This window comes from Bufo gargarizans, chromosome 4 (assembly GCF_014858855.1).
Source record: "Bufo gargarizans isolate SCDJY-AF-19 chromosome 4, ASM1485885v1, whole genome shotgun sequence".
Classification (NCBI taxonomy): Eukaryota; Metazoa; Chordata; class Amphibia; order Anura; family Bufonidae; genus Bufo; species Bufo gargarizans.
The window spans coordinates 64,241,433-64,255,259 of NC_058083.1; the positions used below are offsets into that span (position 1 = coordinate 64,241,433).

Sequence of the window (13,827 nt, forward strand, 5' to 3'; positions counted from 1 at the left end):
CAGGCGCTGACTGGGATCAGTGAAATGGAGGGGGGTGGAGGAGGGCAAGATCATAACTATCAGATCAGCAGTTGGGTAATGTAGAAAGAATGGGTAGAAGGAAAAGTGCCAGGGAGGCTAGTCCTGAGCTGGCACACACTAGTAAATATGCCTGTTTGGCTGATATTAGGGATGAAAGCCCAGGGCCAGCAACACTGCAGCAGGTCGTTTCTCCTAACAACCAGGAGGATGACCACTGCAGGAATGATGGGAAATGGAGTGCAGCAAAGGTCAGACAGATGCTGGTGGTAGGGGACTCTATTATTAGATGGACAGATAGGGTCATCTGTCGCTGAGACCGTGAATGCCGAACAATGTGTGGTCTGCTGGGTGCTCGGGTTCGGCATATTGCGGATCGAATTGACAGATTGCTGGGTGGGTCTGGGGTAGACCCGGCGGTCATAGTACACATTGGCACCAATGACAAAGTCAGTGGGAGATGGAAGGTCCTTAAAAGCTAGGTGAGAAGCTCAAGTCCAGGATCTCCAAGGTAGTGTTTTTAGAAATACTACCAGTGTCACGAGCGTAACCAGAGAGACAACAGGAGCTTAGAGAGTTAAATAAGTGGGTCAGAAGCTGGTGCAGGAAGGAATGGTTTGGGTTCATGCAGAACTGGGCCGACTTCGCGGTCGGTTACAGGCTCTACAGTAGGGACGGGCTGCACCTCAATGGGGAGGGTGCAACTGCCCTGGGGGAAAAAATGGTTAGATGGCTGGAGGAGCTTTTAAACTAGGATCTGGGGGAGAGGTGGGGGGGTCATACTAATAAGGGGGTAGATAGAGAGTGGGATATAGAAGGGGACAGTGGGGATTTAGTGGGGTCCGGCTTTAGCATGGAAAATAGGGAGAAGACTCGGAATAACTATACATTTATAAAAAATAGAACTGCTGGTAACAAGAACCTGTTACATACAAAAATTAACCAAGGTAACAAAAAAAATACGGATAATCACTTTACAGGTAATAGTAATTTAAAATGTATTTTCACAAATGCTAGAAGTCTAGCTAGCAAAATGGGAGAGCTGGAGGCTATGGTACTAGAAGAACACATAGATGTAGTTGGTGTGGCTGAGACATGATTGGACTCTTCGCATGGCTGGGTTGTTAATATTGAGGCTTTTACACTTCTTAGGAAAGACCGGGTCAATAGAAAAGGTGGTGGCGTGTGCCTGTATGTGAGGAGTGATCTGAAGACAAGAGTGAAAGAGGCAATTGTGGGTGCGGATGGTGAGGATGTGGAAACCTTATGGGTGGAAGTTCAAAGGGCTATAAACACTGAAAAAATAATAATACTTGGTGTAATCTATAGACCCCCTAACATCACAGAGGAGACAGAAACGCAACTGTATAATCAAATAGAGCGGGCGGCACAGGCGGGTAAAATGGTCATAATGGGAGATTTTAACTTCCCAGACATTGACTGGGGTCACGGTTCTGCCTCAACTCCAAAGGGGAGAAAATTCCTCAACTTGATGCAGCACCACTTTATGGGCCAGTTTGTAGAAGCTCCCGCTAGGGGCGATGCTCTGTTGGATATGGTAATTTCTAATGATGCAGAGCTTGTTGGTAATGTTACTGTTCGAGAAACACTAGGTAATAGTGACCACAATATAATTATATTCCCCCTAAATTATAAGAAGCAAACTCTGTCAGGCAGAGCAAAGACACTGGATTTCGAAAAGGCTAATTTCCCTGGGTTGAGGGCAGCATTTCAGGGCATAGACTGGGAGCAGCTACTGTCACATAATAATACTGAGGAAAAATGGAAAAGCTTAAAATCCACATTGAGTAATTGCACTCAAAAATGTATCCCTTTAGGTAACAAGTATAAACTACTAAAATTAAACCCCCCATGGCTTACAGCTACTGTAAATAGGGCAATAAAAGACGAAAAAAAGGGCATTTAAAAAATACTAATCTGAGGGGTCAGCTGTAGCGTTTGAAGATTACAAAGGGCTTAATAAAATCTGAAAAAAGGAGATAAAATTAGCAAAGGTACAAAACAAACAGCAGGTAGCAAAAGAAAGCAAAACAAATCCCCAATTTTTTTTTAAATATATAAATGCTGAAATACCTAGGTCTGAGCAGGTAGGTCCCCTAAATAATGGTAAAGGGGGGGTAGTCACTGAAGATAAGGAAAAGGCAGAGTTCCTAAATAGGTTTTTTTAGTTCTGTATATACAAAAGGAGAGAAAGGAGCTGATATCTGTGGCGCCGGGGTTGTTAGTACATCCAGCGATATACTCAATTAGCTAACTGTAGATATGGTCCAAGAGAAGATAAATAGGGTCAATGTGAATAAAACTCCGGCTCCAGATGGATTACACCCAAGAGTGCTTAAAGAGCACAGTTCGGTCATTGCTGTGCCCCTGTTTATAATTTTTAAGGATTCTTTAGGGACTGGTACAGTGACAAGTGATTGGCACAAGGCAAACGTGATGCCCATATTCCAAAAAGATCAAGGTCCTCCACAGGTAATTATAGACCAGTAAGTTTAATTTCTGTTGTGGGAAAAATGTTTGAAGGCATTTTAAGGGACTATATACAGAAGTATGTGACTATAAATAATATTATAAGTGATAACCAGCATGAGTTTACCAAGGACAGAAGTTGTCAGACTGGACAGAGGGGCGGCTGTGGATGTAGTGTGTCTGGATTTTGCAAAGGCTTTTGATACTGTCCCTCATAGACGCTTAATGAGTAAAGTCAGGTCTATTGGCTTGGAAAGTATAGTTTGTAATTGGATTGAAAACTGGCTAAAGGATCGTGTCCAGAGAGTTGTGATCAATGATTCCTATTCAGATGGTCCCGGGTTATAAGTGGTGACCCCAAGGTTCAGTGCTGGGTCCTTTATTATTAAATTTATTTTCTTAATGATATTGCGGACGGGATTAATAACACCATATCTATTTCTGCAGATGACTCTAAGCTGTGTAGAACTGTACGGTCTATGGAAGATGTCCACAAACTACAAGCTGACTTAAACAATCTGAGTGGTTGGGCATCAACTTGGCAAATGAGGTTCAATGTGGACAAATGTAAAGTTCTGCATCTTGGTAGTAATAATCTCTGTGCTTCATATGTCCTAGGTGATGTAGCACTGGGAGAGTCACTTATAGAGAAGGATTTGGGTGTCCGTGTGGATGATAGATTAAATTATAGTATACAATGTCAATCAGCTGCTTCTAAGGCCACCAGGATATTGTCATGCATTAAACGAGGCATGGACTCGCAGGGCAGGGATGTAATACTACCACTTTACAAAGCGCTAGTGCGGCCTCATCTGGAATACGCAGTGCAGTTCTGGGCAGCAGTACATAGAAAAGATGCACTGCAGTTGGAAAAAGTACAGAGGAGAGCGACTAAAATGATAAGGGGCATGGAGGGTCTTAGTTATGAAGAAAGATTAAAATAATTGAATTTGTTTAGTCTTGAGAAGAGACGTCTAAGGGGGGACATGCTTAACCTGTACAAGTATATAAATGGGCCATACAAAAAATACAGCGAAAAGCTGTTCCATGTAAAATGTGCTTAAAAGACAAGGGGGCGCTGCCTCCGACTGAAGAAGAAAAAGCGTAAGCTTCTTTACTGTAAGAACTGTGAATCTGTGGAATAGACTTCCTCAGGACGTGGTCACAGCAGGAATCTTAGACAGTTTCAAAAAGGGTTTAGACGAATTCTTAAAAGTAAAAAACATAAATGCTTATGAAAACGTGTAGAAATTTGAGTCTCACTTCCTTCTGGGATTCGCGTCCCCACCTATCCCTTGGTTGAACTTGATGGACGTTTGTCTTTTTTCAACCGTATTAACTATTTAACTAAACATTAAAACTACGTTTTGAGATCTATGATCCAAAGCTCAATTCGCTCAACACTATTGAAACCACTGAAACTTCAGTGATCGGTTTCAAAGCCCAAAAATGTCATCAAAGATAAATGAGCAGATAACTAAGACAGATAAAACAGTCCGAAGTAGTTGCTAACGAGCATCTAATCCAGCTATTTTACCAGAGAAATGTCCTTGATTGGTTGGATCTGAGTCTGGTTTTAGCTTATTCAACAAGCCACCCCCCAGGGCCCTATCGCGTTCCAGGTTTAGTGGAATGCCGAGTGGGGTGGTGCGTCCTATATGTGTCACGGTGCTCCTACCTGGGTACAACGGACCCCAGGCTTAGGCTCCCAAGCAAATAAAGGGGAAATAGTTGAGGTAGGGGAGAAAGAATAACTTGAGTCCAGACCTTGGTAAACTTTAACAGCAGCTTTACTTGGGTAAACTTATTTCCAGACAATATTCAGGCTTCTCTTACATTCAGGCTTTCTCTTGATTCCAGCAGGCTTTGGCATAAACTGGCAGGCAAACTTGATAACCCTGCTTTCTCTCTTTCTCTGCTGGGCTGACAGGCTTGCTTAATAACTCTGATTTCTTTCTCTCTGCTGTGCTAAACTCTGCATGGGTCTAGTTATTGGACTTTTGGTCGGTTCTGGTATCCTTGGATTGGGGTGCCTTGGGCTGTTATCCCCCTCCTGACACTCAGTAAAGTAAATTAGCATGGATTCCGAGTGCTCTACAAGCTACTCCCCTTTAGTGGCTCAGCTATGGTCTTCTCAGCTCCACTATGGAGTCTAAAACTGGAGCAATCTAGAACTGCAACCCCTCCCTTCTGGTAGGAAGCAGGACTCGCTAATTCCTTCCCAAAAAAGATAGATCTATCTCTCTTCCAGATATGCTGCCACCTGCCGGTGAACCAGGCATATTACATGTACAAAACAGTTGTGTAACAATAATATCAATGCACAATAGTGAAGGACCTGGAAGTAAATACAAAGATGACATTCATGTTAACCATAATAGACAGTAGCGGAGTGCAGAAATGGTAATACCACTCCGGGGTATTACACTTTCGATGGGTCAGAAAAGACCATTGTATCCTGAGCGAACACTGTATTTCAGTCATCCGTCAAGGGTTAATAAGAAGTTATTATTTAAGATTTTTTATTTTTTTTGTAATTTAAACTTTTTTCAGACTGATTCCCTTTTTCATTTGGAATTCTATTGCATGTCTCAACTTCAGATAAAAAGTGTGCATTAGGTAAATCATATTCTAATAAACTACATACAAATAGGGTCATTTATCAAACTGGTGTAAAGTAGAACTGGCTTAGTTGCCCATAGCAACCAATTAGACTCCACCTTTTATTTTTGACAGCTCCTTTACAAAATGAAAGGTGGAATCTGATTGGTTGCTATGGTCCACTAAGTCAGTTCTACTTTACACCTGTTTGATAATTCTCCCCAAAATTCTTTTACCCCAGACATTGTCATCTGGGTTAAACTCAATTTTTTTTTAAACAAAAGTTACATCTATAAATCTCCTATTTCCAAAAAAAGGTAAAAAAAACTTTACTACCCTTCATTTTAGTAACCCCTTCCTAATACAAAATGTAATTTTAATCCTAACAGAAAATCTCAAGAATTCTGAGGAAAATGTCATTTTAACAGTAGACTATAAAGAAAAAGAAGAAGATATCGGGCAGCGCTCTTCAGAAGAAAACCTAATTACCTGTAATGTACATCAAGGACTTAACTGTACAGACCCGTCATATAATCCTCCTAATCATGAGGAACCTGCTCCTGACCAATCACAGATTGTTACCACAATTATTGGGCAGGAAGGGGGTAAAAGGTTTAATTGTGGGGAATGTGGAAAACACTTAAAAAACAGATCCACTCTTAATGTCCACAGAAAAATTCACTTTGGAGAGAAATTTTCATGTCCAGAATGTGGAAAATGTTTTACAAATAAAGCAAATCTTATTAGACATGAGAGAATTCACACAGGAGAGAAGCCATTTGCATGCTCAGTGTGTTCAAAATGTTTTTCAAACAAACCCGGTCTCGTTATACATGAGAGAAGTCACACAGGAGAGAAGCCATTTTCATGTTCAGAATGCGGGAAAGGTTTTAAAAGTAAATCAGAACTTGCTGCCCATCAGAGAAAACACACAGGAGAGAAGCCGTATTCATGTTCAGAATGTGGGAAATATTATGGAACAAAATCCATACTTAAAGAACATCAGAGAATTCACACTGGAGAGAAACCATTTTCATGTTCAATATGTGGGAGCCACTTTTTATGTAAATCAAGTCTTACTCAACATGTGAGAACTCACAAAGTAAAGAAGCGATTTGCATGCTCAGTGTGTTCAAAATGTTTTTCAAATAAACCCGGTCTCGTTATACATGAGAGAAGTCACACAGGAGAGAAGCCATTTTCATGTTCAGAATGCGGGAAAGGTTTTACAAATAAATCAGATCTTGTTAAACATCTGAGATATCACACAGGAGAGAAGCCGTATCCATGTTCAGAATGCGGGAAAAGCTTTGTTACAAAAACCAAACTTAAAGATCATCAGAGACTTCACACAGGGGAGAAGCCATATTCGTGTTCAGTATGTGGGAAATGTTTTGCAGAGAAATCATATCTTAGTAGACATGAGGAGATTCACATAGATCAAATGTAATTATATATCAAGAAGGTCAAACTGTGCAACTGCAAGTGCTATAAAGATACATGTGAAGAGTGAAGCCCTTTTCATGTCCAGAATGTAGAAAATGTTTTACAAGTTAGTCAATTCTTAATGTATATCAGAGATTTCAGACAGGAGAGAAGCTATTTACATGTTCAGAATGTGGAAAATATTTTAGACAAAAGTCAAGTCTTGTTGCACATGAGAAAAATCACACGGGAGATAAATGATTTTGATGTTCTTTAGGTACTATATGTTCTACAACATCATAAAATCAAATTTTGAAACTTATATAGAGAAAAAAACACCCAAATTTGATTAACCTTAGGTCAACAGTGATCAGGATCAATGGAGGAAAAGTATTGTGGATTTGAGGAAGAAAATAAGAGCCTTGTTTACTGTAGAGCAGTGAAGATGAATTGTCACAATGAACCTTGCTTCCTACTGTATTCATACCTCGACTCCAGGCTCGGACTCACCCACAGGGGAATAGGTGAATACCTCGGTGGTCCACTGACAAAGATGGGCCCTCAGTAACCCATTACAGCCTCTTAGTCAGCCTACATCGATACAACTCAGTGGTTAAGGTGACTTCTCGGTACAAAAAGAAGCCATACAGTATCATTTTTCCCCAGGGACCCAACTTCTCAAAGTTTTTGCAGGAATCGCCATAATGAATCATCTTGAGTGTCTTATTGCTGCCTGCCGCTATGTGAGTAGGTAATATTTGCATGTAGCTGTACAGTGGGCTTCCAGAATGAATTTTACTGGTGGGCTCTAGGCACCCTTGTCTGACACTGTTCCACCCACACTGCAGGAGAATTCAGAGGAACATAGCAAAAAAGGAAGGACTTCCCTTAGAGACTTTTAGGTAACATAGGTGGACATATTGATATTTTTATATTCATTTGTACAGTATAGAAAGATAAAGGTGATGGGGAAAATAATAACTTAAATTTGTAATAATTTGTTACACAAAATATTCATAGATCTACCAAATCCTTCTCTGCCTTGAATACCCGGCGATGTCCCTTTGGCAAAATCAACCTACAGCAGGTGTTTATTAAAGAGTCTTATTCACATACTATATGTGTATTTTGGTCAGTATGTAATGTCCGTATTTCTAACCCAAACTTAGGAGTAGGTCTAAAATATGGAAAACATGACCATATCTTAATTAAATTCTACTTTGTCTCTGTTCTATTCGCTTACAAATATCATGTTACAAATGTTACAAGCAACAGGGGTCTACATCATGTTCATCTGGTTACTAATTTTGTTTGAGCGTTTTCCTTGTATCTAAATCTGCGTTTGGTTTTTGTCTGTTGCGTTGTCCTGGCTGATTTAAATTTTTTTTTTTAATTCAAATAGAGTAAGTTCAATATTGCCCCTTTTCTGCTCACTATCATTCATTCACTATCTTCACATGTGCCACACATCTGCCACCCACTCCATTGATGGATTATCTCCTTCTGTGACCCACAGCATTCAGTTCCTATCCACCGGTGATTTTGTTTCAGTTTCATATTTTTTGCCAGTGTTGAAACATGTTTCATTTGTGATATGTTTGCAACAGTCTGTTGGGCAGTTCAGCCCTTCTGGATGTCCTTGGGGTATGAGTACCAAGATCTATTGTTATCTATTGGACTGGCAAAGGTAAAGTCCAGTTCTGCAGTCTGTGTTGTTGCCAATACAAGATACTCACCAAAAGACACAGATGTCAATGAGGCCGTACTGTCTACTGGTCTCTTACATGTGAGGTATGGTTTCCTATTCTTCCATGAAGAAGCATAACATTCTTATAAAGGCTAAGGATTACTAGAGCGCACAAGGACTAAACATTAAAGTATAAAGCTTTAATACAAAAACTGTATAATTGTGTTACTATCCACACAGCAGGGATTTTACATGAGCCGGTCCTGACACAATCATCTCCCATCAACCTGCTCTGTACATTATAACATTGTTGTGATCATAGATACACTAACAGCTCAGCTTCATATGATTCGGTCATGTAACCAGTGGTACGGCCACTTCTCCAAAGTCTCCCAAGAGACATTTTTTAATAACTGTGCCAGGCTGCATATTTCTTATGCTACTGTGAGCAGGATGTGTGTAAATGTGCTACCATGGCCGCAGTGTCTCCAGACTTGTCTCCCATCAAGCACTTCTGGGAAATGGGTTGGAAATTGCAAATGGAGCTGCCATCAGCTGATTTTGATGATTTGCGTGCCCAAGTGCATTCAGCATGGTAGAACATTCCTCAGACCACCATTAATAACCTCTTTGATGGCATGCCAAGACGTGTAAGTGTGTGTATATCTGCACATGGCACTTATACCCCATACTGGACAAATTGAGATGTTTTGAATGTGTTGCATATTATTTATATGTCTATCGATCCATGTCTTTTCATTCTTGATGTTGAAATGTCAATGTTGAAGAGTTTAAATACTTTAAAAACCTTTTGTGACTTTTCAAATAAAAACATCTTGAAATTCCAGTTTTCTTGGCCGAGTGTTGAAGGAGGTCAACTTTTCTTTTTGTCAATTAATCAGACCCAAGTATGTACTTGAATAACATGTATTGATTGTTAAGATATGATTGAGAATCTTGTATCATAAGTGCATCTTTCTTTATGTCACATCAATCCATATATGTTGCTTAATTCTTTAAAAATGAAAAATAAAGAATTTATAAAAATATAAAGGCCCACCAAGCCACCCCACCCTCTTCTGTTTTTCTACTATTCTGCTGGACGGGTGGCATTCTTCCTTGTGTCAGGTTTGGTATTTTTCTATGTTTAGTTTTGCTTTGATGGAGCGTACTGGTTCATTAAGGTTCATGAACCTTTTTGACTCCTTTCTAGATTGGCATGTGGTTTGCTTCCTGGCAGTAAGCTTGACTGCCACATTCAACTGGTTCTTGAAGCCTGCCCCTTTTGGTGATGCATCTAATGACACAAGCAGGTCCAGTTTATTCTTGATGTGGGTGCAATCTTGGTGGAAGTAGAGTGTTGTCTCCATTGTTTTTTGCACATTTTTTCCTAAGTTTCAAGCGGTGAAGCTTGTTTCTTCAAATTCCTCTGGGAGTGGGCTTACTTTTGGGTTTTTAAGGATTATAGGGATTTTAATTTGGTCTCCACTCTGTTTAGGGCAAGGTTGCTCCGAGGATGTAGATGGGTGAAGTTTCTGCCATTGAACATTTTTAAGGTGTCCTCGAATGCTTTCTCAAGGCCTACTGGAATACAGTGGCTATGCTGTTAAGTCTCCTGCCATGTGTCTTATGTTAATTACAAAATATCACAAAATCTTCAACAGATAGTTCCAGAAAAAAAGATATCAAAGTTCATAAAACACATATAAAACACTCTTATTAGCATAAACAAGGAGGTCATACACATTATACAGAAGTTGGTTGGTAGTTGAACAATCATCTGGTGAACAAGCGGTTTGCAGACATGTCAGAAATTAAATGCCTCATTAGATGGTCAAATTTCTGCACAACAAAGCATCCAATGCACTTGGGCTTTGAAACTGCCCATACACATTCAATAGGTGTCAACCAACAGCTATCTCTCCCAAATCCCTCCAGGCTTCAGCTTGGCCGAACATGTCTGTGTATTCTGTGGGGACAGTGGAGAGAGACTCCGCCAGACAGATTCTGGTGGCAGCTTATGTCACTAAAGAACAAAAGCAAAAAATTTCATTTCAGCAGATCCTTTTCTCCTCTGACATCATCTGTGAGGGGGAAGGGGAGTCAGAAGCTCGCCAAACATATTAGCGGGGCAGCCAAACCTCAAAAACTCACTTAACAAACTGGCCTAAACGGGTGAAAATGCTTCAAACCCAGACACTGTAGCGTGTCTATAACCGGGGGAGCAATTCCTCCGCATGCGGTCCGCAAACAACGGCAATCCCCAGCAAAAAATGCGTACAATGGATGCACCACAAGAACATCTTACACAAAATGATACATTGTGCAGATGAAAAAATATACAAACACAAATCACTGCAAAAAATGCGCCAAAATTATACGCAACTGACAATACTATCTAATTCCTCAGGCCGATGTTAAAAGCTGAGAACTTTGCCAATATCTTACAGTCAGGAACATATCGGAGCCCCTCATGCACTACCCCAGCATCCTCCATTGTATGCATTTTTTGCTGGGGATAGCCGTTGTCTGCGGACCGCATGCGGAGGAATTGCTCCCCCGGTGATAGACACACTACAGTGTCTGGGTTTGAAGCATTTTCACCCATTTAGACCACTTATTTCAGTGAGTTTTTGTCTTTATATGTATGGAATGTGCCACTTTATTTTGTTGGTAACATTCTTTTGCACCTGGTAGCTTCTGTGTCACAGCTTTATCCTACCTCACAGTGCATTGGTGATTCCACTATGGAGGCATGTGAGAGTCTGGCTGTGAGTTGGTTTCTAGCACTGTTCAGACCCTGTTCACACACCACCGGTAGTTGAGTGGTAGGACCCCATGCGTGCTGAGACACCGTGACGTGGTGCATGAGGGACTCCGATATGTTCGTGACTGGAAGATATTGGCAAAGTTCTCCGCTTTTAACATCGGCCTGAGGAATTAGCTAGTATTGTCAGTTGCGTATTATTTTGGTGCAGATCAGTACTTTCAAGCCCAAACCAGGTGTGGCTCTAAACAGAGAACAGGTGCAGATCTTTCCCTTATACCTCCATCCTGGTTTTGGCTCACAATCACTGATAGAAATCCCTGACCAAAACACTGATATGTGAATGAGGGATTACAATTTCTGACACAAGGAAATGCCAGTGGGCAGAAGACTGGCATTATATTCACCTCCTCCTGGTTAAATCAAGGGTTAGACCGTTGGGTTGACAATATCATTTTAAACTGTTACACCTTAGGTTTCCTTTGTCCTTCAGAACTGAATTTTCCAGTCCTCATGTTTTTATTCAAAGGATCGTTGGGCTCCTACTCCTATCAGCTATAGCACAATTTATTAAGAAGTGTCTCTGTCATCAAAAGGTCGGAGCAGTATTCCCTGTTCTTAGTACCATTGCTGAATGGCAGGTTCTGGACCTCAGATATCTAAACTCATTTGTCAAAAGTGAGACGTTCTGTTTGAAATCTCTTTTTATTAGACAAGCAAACAAAGATCATCAAATAGCATGTAGCGCAGTACAGCGTGTGTCACATCTCAATCAATTCTAGTCATAGACCATCGAAGGCATTGCCTAACAATACAGGTTAGGATGTGACAACCACTCATTTAGGGCTAAGAGGCCCTTCAAGTGATTGATCTAACAATACAATTGTAAATAACATTAGTTACATATTAATAGGGGGGAGGGGGGGATAACAGCCCCAACAGTGTGTCGACCCGGAATGCTAATTGCATCTCGCTCAGGAACGGCAATGGAACTAATACTGCTCATAATATCTAAGACATGGTACAAACAGATTTTGACTATACATCACCAGAGATGATCACAAGGAAGGGTAGGAGGGAGGGTAGACAGGAAGAGATGATGGGGTTCTACATATTTATTAAAAGAAGTAGCTATCTTCCCACCTTCCGAATCAGAGTCCCACTGCTGAGAGTTGAGAAGGCTTGCCCTATAATTCAACCATGGTTGCCAGAGCGACAAAAATCTATCTCTACTATGATACGTCCAGCCTATCAACTCCTCCATCTGGCACATCTGGTGGACCCTACCACGCCACATCTCTAATGTTGGTGGATCAACTGATCTCCACTTTACTGGGCGGAGAACTTTGCGGCCATAAGCAGATGCGTGGCCAAATTATTTTTTCCGGGGCGAAAATCTGGGGTAGGTAACCAGAGTAGAACTAGCTGAGCTGAAAGCTTCAGGGTCATTTCACAGATCTTGTTAATAGTACATTCTACATCTGCCCAGAAGGACCTGATGAAAGGATAGAACCACCAGATGTGAGACAAGGAGCCGGTGGCGGCAGCACACCTTCAGCAAAGATCAGTGGAGAGCAACCGGATTCTAAAAAGATATTCAGGGATTCTATATGATTGCAACGCTATCTTGACAGAGTTTTCTTGAATTTTTATACACTTGGAAAAGCCGTGCGAGGATTTTTGAATCCATTTACTGTCAGTGTCATTAAATTCAAGGTGGAGTTCTCTTCCCCACTCAGCAACCCAGGGCCGCATGTTAGAGTCTCTTGCACTTAGTATCTGTCTATAAATGAGGGTGGTGCACTTGTGGAGCAGATTTGGCAGTAGAACATAGTTCTCCAACCATGTCGGATCAGGTAGTGGGATGAAATTAGAGACCATAAACTGCCTACAGGCGTTCTCAAAGTCATTTCTTGAATAAAGTCCTTACCAAGGGCAGGATCACCCGAGAGAGTAGTATAGAAGTCGGAAGAGGCCTGTAATCCTTTCAAGTCTCCTAATCTGTGATATGACAGAGATGGCCAAATGCCTGATGGGGATTTAATTCATGGGAACAGTAGTGTGGGAATGACTGAGATAGGAGCCAAGGGAGAGATCCTGTCCTGAGAAGATGTTAATAACATAGACTTATGGCAAACATGAAGCATTCCTCTGGTAAGTTCGCTTTCTACTTTAGTCCCTTCTCCTTCCCTCTCGGGTGTCCATAGCTTGTGAAACAATTCCTTGCCCAACAGGGCTAACTCTAAGTCTATATGCATGCAGTGTATCTCTTGTCTGGACAGTTTAAGCCACCTCTCCAAACTAATAGCCTGTATATTGGTCGATAGGTCAGGAAGGTAGATACCCCCATGTTTCTTTCTTCGGGAAAGAAGGCGAAAGGACATTCTAGGGTGCCCTTTATCCCACAAATATCTGCTTATGATGGAGTTGAGTTTATTAATGAAACTAACAGGTACCAAGATGGGCAGGGCTCTTAAGGTGTACATTATCAATGGCAGGATGTAAGTTGTGAGGACATTTTTTCTGCCTAGCCAGGTTAGGAAAGGAGAGCTACTCTTTGAGAGAACAGAGGTGACTTTGGAGAGTAACGGGGGTTTAGGGGAATTAAGACTAAACAGCAACTTGGGGTCCATGGGGATCATCACCCCCAAATATTTTATTGCTTGTGTAGGCCATTTGAATGTTGTGAGGTCTTCTCCGCATCTGTGCCCAAAAGCACAAGAGGGGACTTATTTTTGATGGCATGGGTAATCGCATGTATCACTCTACTGATATTATGCCTGCCCTCCCTGTCTGCAACGAATCCTACCTGCTCTTCACCCACAAGCCCAGGAAGCAA

General features: G+C 41.2%; 1 protein-coding gene across 1 annotated transcript; it reads left to right on the top strand.

Moving 5' to 3' along the window:
* The first annotated feature begins 253 nt into the window (after positions 1-253).
* On the top strand, positions 254-9,264 carry LOC122935216 (gastrula zinc finger protein XlCGF17.1-like). Its single transcript, XM_044290980.1, has 2 exons — positions 254-269; positions 5,499-9,264. Exons 1-2 carry the CDS (start codon positions 254-256, stop codon positions 6,557-6,559), a joined length of 1,077 nt encoding a protein of 358 aa, XP_044146915.1. The 3' UTR covers positions 6,560-9,264.
* The last annotated feature ends 4,563 nt before the right edge of the window (positions 9,265-13,827 follow it).